The sequence below is a fragment of the Chelon labrosus genome (assembly GCF_963514085.1).
Source record: "Chelon labrosus genome assembly, contig: SCAFFOLD_139, whole genome shotgun sequence".
Classification (NCBI taxonomy): domain Eukaryota; kingdom Metazoa; phylum Chordata; class Actinopteri; order Mugiliformes; family Mugilidae; genus Chelon; species Chelon labrosus.
The window spans coordinates 1-14061 of NW_028181566.1; the positions used below are offsets into that span (position 1 = coordinate 1).

Here is a 14061-nt window from a genome sequence, read left to right on the forward strand (position 1 = left end):
TCTTTCTTCTTGATGTTAATGTGATTAAGTGTTTTGTTTATCTGTCGTCACACACAGAGTGTATTTGTAGTTTTAATCCCGTCTGTGACTTGGTCCTTACACTAAATACGTATAAAGAGAGCGCAGCAGCGGCGGCGGTGGCGGGCCGTCCCAGCTCGCTAATGTCTGTCAAAATGCACATTTTGAAAAGAGTTAAAATGGGAAAGTGGTGCCTCTGGGCGCGGGATGCTCTCCACTGAGGGACAAGATGTGACTTGCCAGCTATTAATAGCACTTTGGGGGATAATTCCTGCCTTGTTATCTCAGCAGTCGCTCTCAAGAAGCCTCGCCGAAGGCAGACTCTTCTCAGGCTCCCCGTTGTATAACCAAGCTTTCTTTTTACTGTCGCTCTCTTCCCAGTTTCTGCTACTTCTTCTTCATCTCACTCTATCTGTCTCTTTGTCTGTCTTGGGCCGATGGAGGGGAGGGGGAGGAGGGCAAAAGGGCAACTAGATAAAATCACTAAACAAGACAAGGAGCTTCAAACACTTCCCATTGTTCTGTTGTAATGATCTGATCATGAGTTTTAACCACTCTACAGACTGTAAATCATTTCTATGAGATGTGATCTGATGGTGTCCCTCAGGGCTCTGTTCTAGAACCAGTTTTTTTTTTTCTTGGACAAATAATTTGCCAGTTCAGACCTCGAATTTAACTGATTCTGAATGAATGAGTTAAACTCCTCTTCCACAGATCAGCCCTGTTGAGTAGGTGGTCTTTAATGTGACCCAGGACTCATTGTGTGTTCACACTACCAAAGGAAGGAGGTCACATGTGTCCCAGACCACCTCCACATGTGGACTGACACCAGATCAGTGTTCACACCTGGACCTGTTTAACCTGGACACTAGAGACCAGATGTTTATTCTACTTTCTACTTTTATTTATTAAATCACTAAAACAAAATTAAATCAGATATCGACTCACATGGTCCGTGGATTATTTTGGTATTTTTCACGTTTGAATTTAAAACCAGAAACAAAAACTGGAAAAAAAACAACCGTTGTTAGATTTTGATTTTAAAATCCAAAAAATGAAACTGTTCTGTTATTCACTAGTCTAAAACGAAAAGGAGAAAATTAATATCAGACTTAATATTAACACCTTCATCGTCATCATCGTCTTCTTCACCTGCAAAAACTTTTATATGAATCAACGACTGTTTTCTCCTTTACTTCTCTTCCTGGTTTCTTTTTTTTTTGTTGATATTTTTAAAGGACAAACAGTAAATTAACTTTTTGTTTTGTTTTGTTTTTCTTTTACACTGTAAAAGTGGGCATACCAAATGGTGCACGAGAAGCCTGCAGACGACAATTAAAGACAAAAATAAAAACATTCAGCTTCAGTTTATTTAGTAAAATCTGCCGACAGCTAACTAACAGAGAGGGTGACGGACACGGGACAGACTATCTATTGATCCTCCAGCCTTTTTCAATCAGATCAGATCAGGATATAACATAGATAGTGTAGGAGGGGGGATGGGGGGGTCTGTCCTTGACCCCTTGGTCCCAAACTGACCCTGAGGGGAACAGAAGGCTCACGTCCCATCACAGACCAGCAGCGTTCTCTACTGGGACATGAAGCGTCTCCTCTCAGATGATTCTCCTGGTTGATTAAAGGAGATTAACGTTTCAGCATTAACCCACGGCTGTCTGTGGTTCAGCTTTAGTTGTTTTAAGTTATACTCAGCCTGGTGTACGCATACCGTCTGATATGAAGAAAATAAAACACCTTCGTCCTCCAACCAATCAGAGCGACAGAATATGTGACATCAAGGCCTTAATCGTTGTTAATTGTTCGTCCTTTAAAGTTATTCAGTCAATATCTTTACTCACAGACGCTTCAAACATTTTGCTGGAAACTAAACTAACGACTACTATTACCACATTAAGCCCCGCCTCCAAATGATCTGATTGGCCCTGCAGATCTTTGCAGGAGCAGAATCAGTTCCTCAACAGAGAGACTCCAGGTCAACCTTTTTAAAAATAAAGCCACATGTGACCCAAAGAAACGTTTGGTTTTCTCTGCAGCCTCACGTCTTAAAGAGAATAAATAAAGAGCAGGTGAGTGGAGGTAAATTACACGTGAATGTTGATGAGCTGAAGCAAACATCCGTCCTCCGTCTGCTCGGCCGTGGGGCTCATTGATCAGGAGCAGGAGGTTCATGTTTGATCTGATGAGAATCAACAAAGAGAAACTTCCAATCCTTTAATTATTATTATTATTTTTTTAATGTCACATCTCTTCTGGCTTTTCTTTAACACGCTAGCAAAAATATAATTAAAACAGAATAAAATAAAACCACACAGAAACAAAAAGAAAAAAAATAAATATTTCAGATAAATTGATTCTTTAAAGCAGAAAAAAAAAAAGAGTTTGATGAGTCGGATCCACGCTCTCCTAGTTTGTTCACTCTCCTTTTGTTTCAGCAGGCATGCGGTGATAAAGTATTATCAGATAAAATATTATAAACAGATATGTACACGTCTAGTCTAGAGCAGAGTCGCCGGCTAAAACCATCCGATCAGTAAATGTAGAGTTACTGTAAACATGCACTCTGTACCACCGAGCTCTCTGAGCGCCCAGACCCAGTGGATGAAAATGACTCGATGCCCCTGAACGCCTCCCCTCACCCAGCCTCTGTGATGGGGGGCTGGCGGTGGTGGTGGTGGGGGGGTGGATACTGTACATACAGTGGGTACTTCATGGAGCCTGGGCGCCAGAGCGTCCTCTCGGGGTGTTTTTTAAAGGGAAGCGGGTGTAAAGGCGTCGACGCCCGACCCTGCAGCAGAGCTCAGCTTGATCCCAGCAGAGCGTCGCTCCAGTCTCCGTCAGACCCTGGTTTAACACTTTTACATTCTGTTGGAGTCTTTACAAGATCAGATTTAAGTCTTCTTCTTAACAGTTAAAGGGGAGTTTTATATTCCTGATAAAAACTAAACTATCCACACATCTGTTAGAGCTTCTAGAAACCCAACCAGTCCAGATGTTCTTCAGCTTCGTTTTTTTGGAAATACATTCTTGAACAGAATCATCTCACAGTTCCTGATTGTTTTATTCAATCTCATGCAAACATTCATGGTTTGTTCCTCTGACTCTCGTCCTTGCGTTTAGGTTCTGATCTGTGGTTCTGATATTTACGTTCCCTCCAGATCCAGACGTTTACCTCAAGCTATGTTCTAGAGAAGAAACGTCAGCTGTCAGCAACTGTGCTTACGGATCAACACGTCTCCATCATCGGACGAACCGTTACCGTGGAGACCGGATAAAATGATGTGATCAGAGAAGGAACAGGAAGAGGAGGAGAAAGGAGGTGGTGGAGAAGAAGGTGAAGGAGGATGAAGAGGAAGAGAAGAAGAAGAAACTGAGTAAGAGAAGAAAGGAGGAGGAGGAGGAGGAGTAGGAGGAGGAGGAGGAGGAGGAGAAATATTAGAATTAGAAGAAGAGGAGGAAAGAGGAGGAGGATAGATGGTGCAGGAGAAGATAGAAGAAGGAGGAGAAACAGAAGAAGGAATAGAAAAAGATAGAAGAATCTGATGGATATGTAACGGAAGAAGAAGAAGAAGAAGAAGAGGAGGAGGTAGTTTCTCCTCCATCTTTGTGTCCAGTCCTGACTTGATTCAGTAGAAGACCAAGACGTCTGTTTCTTTTTCTTTCTTTAAATTAAACTAATAATAATCTAACCTGTTGTTAATCTGTGAGATTATCTCATCACATCTTTCTGTCGTTTCAAGTTAAAAGATAAAAACATTCATTTTAATCTGAAGTGTTCAGAGAGAGAGAGACTGGAGCTCTGCCTGGTGGAGAACACTGACCTGAACCCCTCTACGCTAAGAACCCACATTATTATTATTAATATTATTAACAATGATATATTAAAACACATTCGTGTGTACAGGATACATGAGCTACGCCTACTTTCCAGAATTATACATAAACTCTGTCTGCACGTCGTTATATTTTCAGCGGGACCTGTGGGGACGGTGTGGTGGATTCGTTCTGTACTGAAGCGACTCTTGACATTGGGAGTCGATGTTTGACACGGTAATTAAGGGTCGACTTTCAGCGAAGGGGAGACTGAAATAGAGGGATAAATTTAGTCAACGCTGTGGTAAATAAAAACCCCCGGGTCCCTGCTGTTAAAACCCTGCAGGGTATTTATGTCGACCCTTGACCCAATGGATGTGTCCCGTGAACAGGAGCTGGTGTTGATCTGATCTGCGCCAACCACAGAGGACACACAGGAGTCTCTACTTTCAGTCTGTCAGGTTATTCTAGGGATGTCCCGATCTGATCCTAAATGTCCTAGAGTTGGTCTCCTGTAGCTTCCTAAAGTCTGTCCTTGTCTTCCTTGTCTTCTCCTAGAGTTGGTCTCCTGTAGCTTCCTAAAGTCTGTCCTTGTCTTCCTTGTCTTCTCCTAGAGGTGGTCTCCTGTAGCTTCCTAAAGTCTGTCCTTGTCTTCCTTGTCTTCTCCTAGAGTGGACTGGATTCAGTCCAATAAATCTTTCAGTCAAAGTTAATGTAGTGTGGAGAGGGTAGCTGGTACCTTGTGTTCTCTACTCCAGAAATGTTCTGGTCATCCAACGCTGCCATAAACTCCCTAACCCTCTCTGGAAGATGTTTCTCCTTGACGCTGTCTCCAGGAAACTTTTCTCTTCTTTTAAACGTTCAGTGTTTGTTGTTGTTGTTTGGGTGCAGCCTTTGACTGAGTGGACTCCATGGATTCTGTTTAGATGATCAACTACTACCACCAACAGAAGAAGAAGAAGAAGAAGAAGAAGAAGACGATGTTCTTTTTACTCTTATTGGAACAACCATTCATTGGAGCTGTTGAGTCAAGGTGGTAGTACTGAATGATGATCAACTACTACCACCTCACCAAACATCCACATTACACTAGTTACTGACTAACGGTTGACTCAGGATTCACAGGATTCTGGTTCTTCTTCTTTGTTTTATTTTTGGTAGCTTTGACTCTAGCCAACTGCTGTTAAAGAAGAAGTCATCTTCATCTTCTGTTTTAAGAGAAGAAGAATCAATTCTTCTTCTCTTTCTGATTTGTGGCAGCTATGACGCTAACCAAACTCCCATTAAAACAAGAAGAAGTTGCTTTGATGCTACAGGGACGTGGTTTTGTTTCATGTCAAACCTAAAATAAATATCGATCCGATCATCTTAATAATGGTTCTGGTCGGGACATCCCTAGATTATACACACTGAAGTTTCCAGTCATCTGATCTTTCTCTTTGTAGGCCACTCATGCTTCGTGTTTCCAGGCCGCCGCTTCGCTCCGATGCCGTCAAACCCACAAACAGAGCGATAATGGACGAGGCTTCTTCTTCTTCTTTATTTATTTGTCTTCTCACTCTGGCGTTTTGTCGAGTCCGCTGGGACACACCGGAGCGAGCGGCTGCTTCATTATTCATGCAGAAGAGCTGGATCTCGCCACACACCATCTCCACGCTACGACCTCCCTCACCAGCCTCCTCAGGCCGCGGGCCCGACTTGGGTTTGGTAGGCAGTGCACAACTGGACCGAGAGACTTGACGAGACCAGAGGACGATGGTTACACAGGAGAAGGTCGTTACTGTACACTGAGAGTCTTTTTTTTTTTTTTTTTATTTTGCCATCGCTGCAGATTTCTTTGGGAGTTAAGTCTCTGTAGGCATCAAGTTAATGAACATCCCAGTTTTCAGCGTCCGGCCGTCGTGTATGTAGAGCGTCGGTGTGTGTGTGTGTATATTTGTATGTATATGTGTGTGTTTCCACGTTGTGTTTGTATGAGTGCACGTGTCCTAGTCGCGGCTCCGGTTACGTTTCTTGAAGAAGAAGAAGGGCGTCTTCTGAGGCGGGCCCAGCAACATGGGGACCTGGTTCTTGTGGGTGATCCGGATCTGAAATAAAATCGCAGCACACACACAAAGAGAGAGAAGAGTCACCATGACACACTTAATAAGAGAAAGTTTTTCTATCTTCCAGCTACTTGAAGGTCGACTGAAATGAAAAACATGTTTCTGTGAGAATAAAGTGACAATAGTCGACTTCCTCTGGTTGTATGAGTAACGCTGGACGAGCTCTGATGACTGATGGAGGTGGAGGTTGAGGACGTGCAGAGGAGGAAGACGAACAAAAGAGACACGACAAAAGACTTTAAACATAACAACTTGTCCATCACGTCCTCCAGCTCCACGAGTCCAACTCTAGACCTGGACCTGGAAGCTCCTCAACCCATATAATCATGGTCCTATGTAGACCTTGACCTGGAAGCTCCTCGACCCACATAATCATAGTCCTATGTAGACCTGGACCCACATAATCATGGTCCTATGTAGACCTGGAACCACGTAAATCATGGTCCTATGTAGACCTGGACCCACATAATCATGGTCCTATGTAGACCTGGACCTGGAAGCTCCTCGACCCACATAAATCATGGTCCTATGTAGACCTGGACCCACGTAAATCATGGTCCTATGTAGACCTGGAACCACGTAAATCATGGTCCTATGTAGACCTGGACCCACATAATCATGGTCCTATGTAGACCTGGACCCACATAATCATGGTCCTATGTAGACCTGGACCTGGACCTGGAAGCTGCTTAACCCATGTAAATCATGGTCCTACGTAGACCTGGACCCAATGTTCCCTCTAAGCTGCGCGCTTGCGCAATCGCGCACTGCTCGCACGTTCTCCGCGCACAAGAAAATCTATGCAGCGCATAAAAAAATCCAACATGAACTGTAAATAAATTAAACAAGTAAATTATTTGTTTATGTACCATTTTGCAATGTAACTCAGTGAGTGACAGCTGTCCAGCCAATGGTATGATGCGGTTCACTTACGCTGCCAATCATGACAGTACGTGCCCCCCCATATCCACCGCGGCGCCGGTGTTTTGCAGGTTAGCTAACAGTGCGGCGGAGTTAAGGCAGTGGCGCATCCACTCACCAAGACAAAGTAAAAATTAAATGTGGTTCTTTTAAGATGGAATGGCTGTCGGAGTGTGTGCAAACAAAGAACCAGCGGTGACACTGGGTAAGATTTTTCTTTTTCGAGAGAGAAAGGTCTGCTCTGCAAAACTTGGGGTTGCCAACAGTCCCTTGAAAAACAGAATCGTTCCGTATTTAGAAACAAAAGTACGCGTCCCGTATTGAGCTGAAACAGGACGCACTTTGTCCCGTATTACCGTGAGAATCAAAAGTAGCGTGTAAAATGTCAATGTAATTAATGAGTAACAAGGAGCTTTATATGAACATTTACGGTAAACTGTGACCAATAAGCTGACAGCGGGAATCCTGCTCATCTCATTGGTCGAGGTACTGTTGCTTGTGAAGAAGATACCAGAAGACAACAAAGCTACAACTTTTCCTCAAACTTTCTGTTTGAACTTTTCTTATTGCGCTATTACAAGAGGAATGTTCTGCTTTCTATTGTTTTATATTCATTTATACAGTTAGACTTAGACTTCTTTAATGTCCATAAAACTTACATAAAATGGAAAATTGTCTTTGACAGTGGCATAAAGACATACAAGCAACACACACACATCACAGACAGCACTATGCGCAATAAATAGATGAATATAATATATAGGTAAAAAATTACTGCTATAATGGGATTCTTTTGATAAACTATGTAACTTGCTATGATCTCAGGTTTTGGACAGGTGTGATACTGGTGTGTGGCCCCAGCGTGCACGTGTGATGTTGCTCACAGTGGTCCACAGTGTACTCACAGAGTTTTTGTGTATGCCCAGACACATGAAAAATTAGAGGGAACATTGCCTGGACCCACATAAATCATGGTCCTATGTAGACCTGGATCACATAATCATGGTCCTATGTAGACCTGGACCTGGACCTGGAAGCTGCTTAACCCATGTAAATCATGGTCCTACGTAGACCTGGATCACATAACCATGGTCCTATGTAGACCTGGACCTGGAAGCTCCTTGACCCACACAATCATGGTCCTATCTAGACCTGGTCCTGGAAGCTCCCTGTCCTGTGTCTTCTCTTACATAGGGATACAGTCCTACCTACAGTAGCAGGGTCTCTGGGGCGGGACATACAGTATATTTATATTTATATTTGTGTGTCACCTTGGGACGGGGTGGGTGGAGGGGTGAGGGGGGGGGGACTATGTCCACAGCAGTGATTTTAAATGCTGCAGTGGCAGCGTTCATGCTCACCGTGCAGGGAGGCTGCATCCAGGGCTCACCATCGATCTGCATGGGCAGCCGCCGGGACGTCCTGTGAAGAGACAGCAGAAGAATGAAGGACAAGCAAGAGAGGTGGACGAGGGAGAGAGAGAGAGAGAGAGAGAGAGAGAGAGAGGACAGGGTGGGGGTGGACGCTATGAAGGTCAGATCACATACACCTCTGAGCCACGAGAGGCCTGTTAACACTGTCCCAGGACAGAGTCACACACTGCAGCCTTTGTTCCCATGGGAGCCATTCCCAGACAGCCCCCCACTCTTTAAACTCACAGAGCCACTGTACACACTCAGATGTTGGTTTAAGACTTTCACGCATGCCTCTCTGCTGCAGAGACACAGTATGGGAGAATGACTGAGATGAATGAGCCTTTAATTCTGCTGCTGGAAAATGTTAGAGGCGCTTAGAACGAGGAACGAGTGAGGAGAACGACTGTTAAATGTCAGCTCTCTGGAGAAGAAGACGTGGATGTTAGATGGGCCGAGTCTAACACCTGAAGTAAAACCACTCTGGATAAAATGATTCCTTTAGTTCCTAGTTAGCATTTATTAGCCCAGCTAATAGTAGCTATTCCTAGCGTATTAGCCTTCCAGCTAATAGTAGCCCTTTCTAGCTTCCTAGCCTCCCAGCTAGTAGTAGCGCTTTCTAGTTTTCTAGCATCCCAGCTAACAGAATATTTTCTAGCTTCCTAGCCTCTTAGCTAACAGTAGCTCTTCCAACTTCCTAGCCTCCCAGCTAACAGTATATTTTTCTAGCTTCCTAGCCTCTTAGCTAACAGTAGCTCTTCCTAGCATCCTTGCCTCCCAGCTAATAGTAGCACTTTCTAGCCTCCCAGCTAATAGTAGCACTTTCTAGCTTCCTAGCCTCCCAGCTAGTAGTAGCGCTTTCTAGTTTTCTAGCATCCCAGCTAACAGAATATTTTCTAGCTTCCTAGCCTCTTAGCTAACAGTAGCTCTTCCAACTTCCTAGCCTCCCAGCTAACAGTATATTTTTCTAGCTTCCTAGCCTCTTAGCTAACAGTAGCTCTTCCTAGCATCCTTGCCTCCCAGCTAATAGTAGCACTTTCTAGCCTCCCAGCTAATAGTAGCACTTTCTAGCTTCCTAGCCTCACAGCTAATAGTAGCGCTTTCTAGCTTCCTAGCCTCCCAGCTAGCAGTAGCTCCTCCTAGGTTCCTAGAATACTAGCCAATAGCAGCAGGGCACATCAAAGATCAGTGTTTTGATTTCTGACTGGTGTAAAGGACACGTCCCCTTCAGAAAGTTTGTCTAATTTCATATAAACGTGACTGAAACAGCCAGAACACAACTTTAATTTTGGTTTTTGGGTGAATATGAAGAGTTTTTGTTCGTAACAACAGAGAACGTGTCGGGAACAGCCAGCATGGTCAGCTCAGACTCTCATGGGTACGAGCAGATGACAAAATTAACATCAGTCACAGCCAAATTAACACGAATTAGCTCCACACATGTCCCACAAACGACAGCGACAGACAGTAGCAACTGAATGAGAGACATCTCAATACGAAACTAAACTGAAACTAAATCAAAGCTCACGTGGTAAGATGCACTAGGAATCTATAATTTATCATCTACAGGCATGTTATTGTTTAGATGCTGCAGGGACTTTCACAGGCACTCAAAAGAAATACATATTTCATCAGACATGTTAAGGCGATGCATTTTGTGCAGCATGTGGAGCTTCTGAGACACAAGGTAGAGATGCACCAGACAGAGGAAAGAAAGGTGGAGGTCAGAGGGTAGACAGGAGGAGGAGGAGGAGGAGGAGGAGGAGGAGGAGGAGGACAGGTTAGATGTGGAGCAGCTGAGAGGCTCTGACCTGATGGTAACGTTGGTGCACTGGGCCAGCCGACGTCCAGCACTCTTCAGCCCCGTGTAGATCTGTCCCATCTCGATCGCCCCTTCCAGACCAACCACCTCCAACAGCTGATCGCTGAAGTCTGCACGGCGACAGAGTGATAGAGACACAGGTGAATGTTTTTACTGGTTAAACCTGCAGAGGTTGGTCTCCAAAGATCTGGAGATCACACCTGGTCCATCTCTAAGTCCCTGTGTCTCCACCTGGTCTTAATATAAATGTGTCTCCACATGCGTCCCCAGCCAGCACTTGAGATCTGATCTCAGTTTGTGTGTCTCATTACTAATGAACAGACATCACTGATTCATGTGATCATTTCTAATAGTGGTTGAATGAATGAGTTAAACTCCTCTTCCTCAGATCAGCCCTGTTGAGTAGGTGGTCTTTAATGTGACCCAGGACTCATTGTGTCTCTATCTGGGTTCTATATCCACCTTTAATTCACAGCCCAGATGTCCCTCTGTCCTCCAGCAGGACACTGTGGAAGCTATTTGCATGAGACCTGCCTGAATCCACGATCGTCTCCTCTGATTGGCTGGAGGCGCGGCGCCCTGATCCACCTCCAGCCAATCAGAAGATGACCTGGAACTGCAGCACCTGGAGCTGGTGTTTAACAAGTTCCCACAGCTCCAGCAGAGAGCAGCTGCCATGTAATGAATATGAGATTAGTTTTTACATCCTGAGGGTAGATTCTTCTTTATTATCAGATTAAAAAAAAAAAAAAAAAGAATTTAAATCTATTAAACACAGCCTACAGGGTCAACACTTATGCAATCACTTATTTTACATTATATATTTTTAATTACTGGCATTACTCTGTAGAAATCTGTTTTCACTTTGACATTAATACTTAATAATATTATTTTTGTCAAATTATATAAAAGCAATAAAAACATCTGAGGCGCTGAACAGTTAGTACAGGCTCCATATTCCATTAGGATTTATAGTCACATTAAATAAGACTCTGTGAAACCTGACATAGGAAATAATTAGGAGATTATTATTATTATTATTCACATTTGGTTGTATTTGTATTTTTTTTTCCAAACAAGATCCTTTTTGACGTTTGGTAGTGAACCTCTTCCTGTTCTTGTTGAGATTACTGAATTGGTAAATATATATATTATATATTATATAAGACAAAAGACAATAATTACCAAGTTTACCTTTGCAACCTCTGAATGAATTGAAACATCACACATAAATATTAAGAAAATACATTAATATGGAATAAATTGATGCATTTTTCAAATATTTAAATTATTTAAGTAATCAGTTTAATTAAGACTCATGAAGGTAAATGACCAGACGTAGCTGCTGCATCATGACAAGTAAATATATGCTGCTTCAATATAAACGATATTCTTAACGTAACCTTTTCAAAATGAAGAAAGATTTCCTCGATCAAAAGTGGAAAGTCCACGAAGGCGGCCATTTTGGAAACGGCTGACAAAAGCTACTGACTGCAGAGCATGGATAAATCCACCAGGGGGCAGATGACAAGGATTAAACTGTATAAAACAGGTTTTTAAGGTAAATATTGATGATGTAGAGGTGTCAGAAACTCATGGATTAAAGATGAAACATTTGGCATTAGATAGTTAATTTCTGCAGTAGCTAGCTTTGAATAAATCGTATAAATTAAGCGTTTGGATCGTTTCGTCCAATCAGTGTTTACATGCCTCATTTCTGAGCAGTCAAACATCCACCAGCCTCTGAACTCTCCGAACTGTAAACTCTATCACGGTCATGTTTGGATTCCAACACTCATCTTTGTTTCTCTCCCTGACATTCTTGACGTGTCCTTACAAGTCTAATGAGACTTTGACCTGGTTAAATAAAAAGAGGCGTTGGCGCTCTGCTGCCTCCCCGTCATACCCGACAGGTGTGAGGCCCCATCGTCAATATTTACAGACCTGGTCTCCAGAGGTCAGACGTGAAGAAACCTGACACCTCACTCTCACCTCACAGGAGACGTCACACAGGGAGAAAAGATGCCTCGGCAGCTTCACATGTTTTTTATTTCATTCGTTTTTTTCCAATGCTTCATTGGATAGAAATCAGAGAAACGCTTCGTCCTCACAGCCGGTGTGATAATTTGTGAGGTGCTGCAGCAGAATGTGTGTCAGCGGCAGAGAGGGAGAGATGAATTTATTCTGTGTCATGGTTTCATCTGATCTGATAACTGGACGGAGACGGAGACAGAATCTGATCAGAGTCGAGCTCCGTGGGTTAAAGATGGAGCTTAGTTCACCTGAACCAGCTGAAGGGTCAATGCCTCTCTGACCTTTGATTCGTTTAAAAATGTTCCCCTACATTAAATCTCCACACTGTGAATGCTCTGAATGTTAAAGAGTCATAAAGTGAAAAACCCAGAGAATCTGCTTGATTTGATATTACAATGTTTTCTGGGACTAATCTGTTGAGTTTATCTGTTTAAAGTGAGCAGTAAACTCTGACAGCCTGAAATCAGAGCTGGCACCGTTTATTTTAACTCCTGCCAATATGGCAGAGTCAACAAAATAAGTCAGGTGACGGCCGGATGCTCTACAGAAGATGAAAATGACTGAAAAGTGACAAAGACTAAATTAAAAATGGCCGCCAGTGTTAACCCTGCGTTCATGGAACCAGTCAAACCGTCCCCTGAGGGTCTGAATCCTGCATCCGGTCTGTTGTGACTGGAACCACCGGCTCTGTCTGTCTGTCCGTTAGTCTGTAAACAACGTTAATAACCCCCCACCCCAACCACCACCACCACCACCACCCACCACCCCAACGTCATCAGGCCTGCAGGCTTTGTTTCAAAAGACAAACAGGAAAATGATTTTTTTTTAGGCTCCAGAGAGGAAACCATGCACGACGAGATCCAGGAGGAGTCACATGTCCTAGAGTTAAATGTCCTAGAGTTGGTCTCCTGTGTCTTCCTAAAGTCTGTCCTTGTATTTCTTGTCTTCTCCTAGAGTTGGTCTCCTGTAGAGCTTCCTAAAGTCTGTCCTTGTCTTCCTTGTCTTCTCCTAGAGTTGGTCTCCTGTAGCTTCCTAAAGTCTGTCCTTGTCTTCCTTGTCTTCTCCTAGAGTTGGTCTCCTGTAGCTTCCTAAAGTCTCTCCTTGTCTTTCTTGTCTTCTCCTAGAGTTGGTCTCCTGTAGAGCTTCCTAAAGTCTGTCTTTCTCTTCCTTGTCTTCTCCTAGAGTTGGTCTCCTGTAGCTTCCTAAAATCTCTCCTTGTCTTCCTTGTCTTCTCCTAGAGTTGGTCTCCTGTAGCTTCCTAAAGTCTCTCCTTGTCTTTCTTGTCTTCTCCTAGAGTTGGTCTCCTGTAGAGCTTCCTAAAGTCTGTCTTTCTCTTCCTTGTCTTCTCCTAGAGTTGGTCTCCTGTAGCTTCCTAAAGTCTCTCCTTGTCTTCCTTGTCTTCTCCTAGAGTTGGTCTCCTGTAGCTTCCTAAATTCTCTCCTTGTCTTCCTTGTCTTCTCCTAGAGTTGGTCTCCTGTAGCTTCCTAAAGTCTGTCCTTGTCTTCCTTGTCTTCTCCTAGAGTTGGTCTCCTGTAGCTTCCTAAAGTCTCTCCTTGTCTTTCTTGTCTTCTCCTAGAGTTGGTCTCCTGTAGCTTCCTAAAGTCTGTCCTTGTCTTCATTGTCTTCTCCTAGAATTGGTCTCCTGTAGCTTCCTAAAGTCTGTCCTTGTCTTCCTTGTCTTCTCCTAGAGTCTGTCTCCTGTGTCTTCCTAAAGTCTGTCCTAGTCTTCCTTGTCTTCTCCTAGAGTTGGTCTCCTGTAGGTTCCTAAAGTCTGTCCTTGTCTTCATTGTCTTCTCCTAGAATTGGTCTCCTGTAGCTTCCTAAAGTCTGTCCTTGTCTTCCCTGTCTTCTCCTAGAGTCTGTCTCCTGTGTCTTCCTAAAGTCTGTCCTAGTCTTCCTTGTCTTCTCCTAGAGTTGGTCT

General features: G+C 43.5%; 1 protein-coding gene across 1 annotated transcript in view; it reads right to left on the reverse strand.

Moving 5' to 3' along the window:
• Window positions 1-2300: 2300 nt before the first annotated feature.
• Window positions 2301-14061, reverse strand: part of dgkg (diacylglycerol kinase, gamma) — a 69162-nt gene continuing 57401 nt past the window's right edge. The window contains exons 21-23 of the mRNA XM_084575227.1: window positions 10096-10216; window positions 8234-8294; window positions 2301-5933 (exon numbers count right to left, since the gene is read on the reverse strand). Of these exons, the coding sequence (XP_084431353.1) occupies window positions 5835-5933; window positions 8234-8294; window positions 10096-10216 (281 nt within the window). The 3' untranslated portion in view covers window positions 2301-5834. The remainder of the gene's footprint in view (window positions 5934-8233; window positions 8295-10095; window positions 10217-14061) is intronic.